Raw genomic sequence first — 4,634 nt, 5'->3', positions numbered from 1 at the left:
CAGACGAACAGCAAATTGGGGAACAAGGCGGCACTAATTCCTTACAAGTTTCCCTTGAAAAATCTTTTGCCTAAAAAAAAAAAAAAAAAAAGGCTTCTTTGCTGTTCAGGGATTTACGACCTCGGAGGAGCAGTGGGCTCGAACCAGTGTTGGGCTAAGGGCTGACTGGCAGGGGGCAGGGGAGCTCAAAGATCTGGGGCGCTGCCAGGAAAAGTCAAATTCTTAAAGTTAATGGTTTGGAGTGATTTTTTAAATCCTTGCTGGCGAAGAGGCCCGCCTCTCCCCAGTATCAGCGCTTCCTCATTCTTTGACTCCGCGGCTCCGCGGTCTCCGGCGTCAGACCAGCCGGAGGACGGCTGTTTGCAATTTAAGCGGGCTGTGAACGCCCAGGGTCGGGGGCGGGGCCTGGGCGGGCCGTTTTGCATAAAGGGGCGTGCCTTCGAGGTAGGATTTATAAGAGCGCGCGGAGTCCAGCGTGCGCGCATTGCAAGCTGTTCTAGGGGTTTTGTGCCTTTTTTTGTCCTTTGGGCACCTTCAGCATCACTCCCCAGCATGAAGGCGTTGAGCCCGGTGCGCGGCTGCTATGAGGCGGTGTGCTGCCTGTCGGAACGCAGCCTGGCCATCGCGCGGGGCCGCGGCAAAGGCCCGGCGGCCGAGGAGCCGCTGAGCCTGCTGGACGACATGAACCACTGCTACTCGCGCCTGCGGGAACTGGTACCCGGAGTCCCGAGAGGCACTCAGCTTAGCCAGGTGGAAATCCTGCAGCGCGTCATTGACTACATCCTCGACCTGCAGGTGGTCCTGGCCGAGCCGGCCCCTGGGCCCCCAGACGGCCCGCATCTCCCCATCCAGGTGCGCTTGGGAGCCGGGGCGGGGCTGAACGCGTGGATCGGGATGCTGCGGGACCCCAGAGCTCCCGATTGCCTTGCGTAATTCTCCCTTCTTTTTCTGCGTTCTCAGACAGCCGAGCTCGCTCCGGAACTTGTGATCGCCAACGACAAGAGGAGCTTCTGCCACTGACCCGGCCGTCCTGGCACCTCCAGGTGAGTGTCTCCGCCTCCCGGGGAGAGGGAGGTTTAAACGCCAAATTCAAGAGCTGGCAGACCTTTTAAAGGATTGCCGCTTCCTTGGTTTAGGGAAATTAAAGCCAGAAGGGACAAGTGACTTGCCCATAGTTACATCAAATGAATGGCAGAATCAGTTTCCATCTAATGTGCATTTAAGCCTTAAACGCACGTCGCCCCTGCCCTCTCCCAGTGGCCAAAGATCCGGAAAAGTAGGCGCGGGTGCGACTAAATAAAATAGTCTTTCTGTTTGGAGTTGTAAAGGGAGCTGTGTCTTCCTCACCCCCCTCCCAACGAGTGTCAATTCCAAGGGGGAGGGGTAGTGCAAGCTCCGCCTGTGGTCTTTGGCGCCAACTGGGTGGGGGCAGCGTGGGGCGCGGAGTTATCAGCTGGAGGTAGAGACCAAGTTTCCTCCCTGGCGCCGGCCAGTCTGCGGACGGCCCCCGCCTCGGCGCGCTCGGCGGAAACTGACTGCTCCCTGGTCTTCTTTCCTCCCCCGCCCAGAACGCAGGTGCTGGCGCCCGTTCCGCCTGGGACCCCAGGACCCTCTCCGGCCGGAAGCCCGAGGGCATGGATGGGCCCCAACCTCGCCCTGCCCACTTGACTTCCCCAAACCCCTGCCTGGAGGCTGGACCTGGTGCCCGGGAGTGGACTGTGAACTTGGGTGGCCTGAAGAGCCAGAACTAGTTCTGGCCTCCAGCTGGGCAACATCACCCTGCCCCCACCTCACCCCCAAGTTTTAAGGACTGTCTTTTCAGAGTGTGGAGGTGTGTGTGTGGGGGGGGAGTGGCTGCTCTCCAAACTCTGCCAAGGTGGCGGTAGAGCTGGTCTTCTGGTTTCCTTGGAGAAAGGCTCTGTTGCCCTGATTTATGAACTCTATAATAGAGTATATAGCTTTTGTACCTTTTTTGCAGGAAGGTGACTTTCTGTAACAATGCTATGTATATTAAACTTTTTATAAAAGTTAACATTTTACATAATAAACGATTTTTAAACAGTTGTGTATATAATTTAATGAGACATTTGTCTGTCCTTAAGTGCTAATGCTCTTTCTCCCATTGCTGGATTTAGGGAAATAAATACCTTTCTTGGAGTTTTGGGAAGCTAACTTAATTCCCTTAAGGAGATAAAAAATGCCCTGAAACAGGCCAGGGGGGGAGGTGGGCCCGTGATGGGAGCTCCTTATGTTGGGTGCAGAGGACATCCTGGCTCTGCTCCCTCATTTCACAGATGAAGGAAGACCAGAGCAAGTTAGGTTCAGGCAAATTGAGAATTCATTTCTCAGATCCCTTGAGACCTAGCAGTGGCTGTCCTTTTCAATGTCACTAATTATTCATAATGCTTTTCTAGCAGGGGATGTGGTAAGAGTGGAGCCTCCAGTTGGTCTCACCTGGTGCCCAGGCATGGGAGGTGGTTGATAGACCCATTTCAGAAATGAATAAACTTAGCACGAGGCCTGGTTTCATTTTCTTAGTGCTTTCTGCTCTGGCTGCTTTGTGGGCTTCCAAAGTTCGGAAAAGAAGAGCGGGGTCTTTGGATACTGGTTGGGGAGTACTGATACTAATCCCTCAAACACTAGGTGGTTGTAAACGCTGACCCTGAACAGGAAATTGGAAGAAGAGGCTCCACAGACCTCATTCCTTTAGGAATTTCTACACCATCTCCATTGAGAACCTACTCTAAGCATCTCTATCCCTATTTCAAAACTGGGGAAAGTGAGGCCAGTGGGCAATGGATCTGACCCAGGTTCTCTCAGCCCCTGGGGAGGCAGAGATGAAATAAATGAACCTTAACTACAGTGACTATGTGGTAGGCAGGAGCAGGGGCAGGGACTGGCCATTACATGGGGCCAGGCCCCAACCCATGCCTTCCCCTTCCTGTCCCCCCACCCCCCTCCACCTGGTGGCTCCCCAGGTGTGCTTCACCAGGCCCCTGGCCTCACTAGATTCCTGTTTATGATATGATCTCATCTGTGTGTTGGCCCCTGGCATGAGTTACTTAAATATTTCATAACAAACAGGTCACATCATCACTTTTCATGCCTTAACCCTGGTGAGCTTTCTGGGGTGAACAGGGGTATGGGGGAGGGGGACAACTTGTCTTTGCTAACCATCCTCCCAGCCTGACGAGCGAGCGGTTCCCAAGCTGTCCTGGTCTCTGCTGCTCTGATGGAAGGTACAAACACTCTCTTCAGAAAATACACACACACACACACACACACACACAAACTTTGCAGAGCAAAAGCAAACCTCCAATCCCCCTGGAAGTTATCCATCCCCATCTGAGGAACCCTTGCCCCAAAGCAAGTGCAAGACCTGGGCTGGGTCTACCTTGGGTTGTTTCCTGGGTGTGCTGTGCTCGCTCTGGAGACAGCCATACAAGGGTGCAAATCCTTGCTCTGCCGCGTACTAGCTGTATAACTGCAGGCTTTGCCTCTCTTGAGCCTCAGTTTCTGCATCTATAAAAGGGAGCTGATCTCCAGGAAGCAGTTGAGGTGCCTGGCCCCACATCACACCATTAATCGCAGTAGAGTCGGTTAATGAACTCATGTTCTTTTCCTCCACAGCATGCTGCCTCCAGCTTGCTCAGAATCTTCAGGACTGTGGAAGGCTAGAAAGCTGCAGCTGCCTTCTGTCAAGTGACTTTGAGCAAAGCCACTTCACTTCTCTGAGCCTCTCTCCTTTCTTGCCCTGCTGCCTCCCTGGACAGAAGATAATGGTGGGAAAGTTCTTTGAAATGCATCACACACCTACGAGATATTATTAAGCTAATTCCAAGGAGATTGCCTGTTCAGGACTCCCAGCACTGAGCTTTTCAGGTGGCCAGGACAAAAGATAGACCAGTGCGCCAATCCATTAGTCATTAGAAAGTGAAAGCAATTTGGCCCTAGATTAGAAAACTCTGAGAGAATAGCGTCTTCAGTCATAACCACCTATGGAGTGCCTACCAGGTGCCAGACTCTATTTTATCTTAATTTTTTTTCTAATCCTCACTGCAGCCCAACAAGGTAGGTATCATCATTCCTCTTTTACAAAGAAACAGACTGAGCGGCTGAAAAACTGGATCCAGGTCACAGGCAAGGAAGTGGCAGCGCTGGGTTTAGGAACCCCAGCTTCCTCTAGCTTCAAAACCCATGTTCTCGCCTCCACTTCAGATAGGTTCTTTTCCCTCGCCATTCCCTAAGCCTGGCATATATTTGGTTCCCAGTGGATGCTTGTTGAATGAAAGACCTAAGGCCACCCCAGGTCAAAGGAGGATAATGGTACCTCCCTTCAAGGTGTGTGGTTTGTATAAAAGACAACAGGCATAAAATCTAGGTGGTTCCTAAATTCCAACATCCACTGTTAACTGAGTGTCTTAGGCTCATTATTGCATGCGATCTACAATCAGCTCTGAAATACAGACGTTTGGGAGGTATTTGTAAATAAAGAAACAAGCTCCGATCAGGCGAAGTAACTTGCCCTTGGCCACACAGTTCCTAAGTAACAAATACGGGATTCAAATTCGTGCCTGTGACACCAGAAATGAGGCCCTTTCCACAAAGCCAGTTAAAAGCTCACGAGCCGTGGA

At 52.1% G+C, this 4,634-nt stretch overlaps 1 protein-coding gene across 1 annotated transcript; it reads left to right on the top strand.

Moving 5' to 3' along the window:
* The first annotated feature begins 512 nt into the window (after positions 1 to 512).
* Positions 513 to 2,044, top strand: ID3 (inhibitor of DNA binding 3). The gene is made up of 3 exons (XM_069477459.1): positions 513 to 852; positions 961 to 1,043; positions 1,569 to 2,044. Exons 1-2 carry the CDS (start codon positions 553 to 555, stop codon positions 1,018 to 1,020), a joined length of 360 nt encoding a protein of 119 aa, XP_069333560.1. The 5' UTR covers positions 513 to 552; the 3' UTR covers positions 1,021 to 1,043; positions 1,569 to 2,044.
* Positions 2,045 to 4,634: the final 2,590 nt, after the last annotated feature.

This window comes from Eulemur rufifrons, chromosome 8, assembly GCF_041146395.1.
Source record: "Eulemur rufifrons isolate Redbay chromosome 8, OSU_ERuf_1, whole genome shotgun sequence".
NCBI lineage: Eukaryota > Metazoa > Chordata > Mammalia > Primates > Lemuridae > Eulemur > Eulemur rufifrons.
The sequence above is the reverse complement of the archived record's forward strand: the minus strand, read 5'-3'. Positions and strand labels throughout refer to the sequence as shown.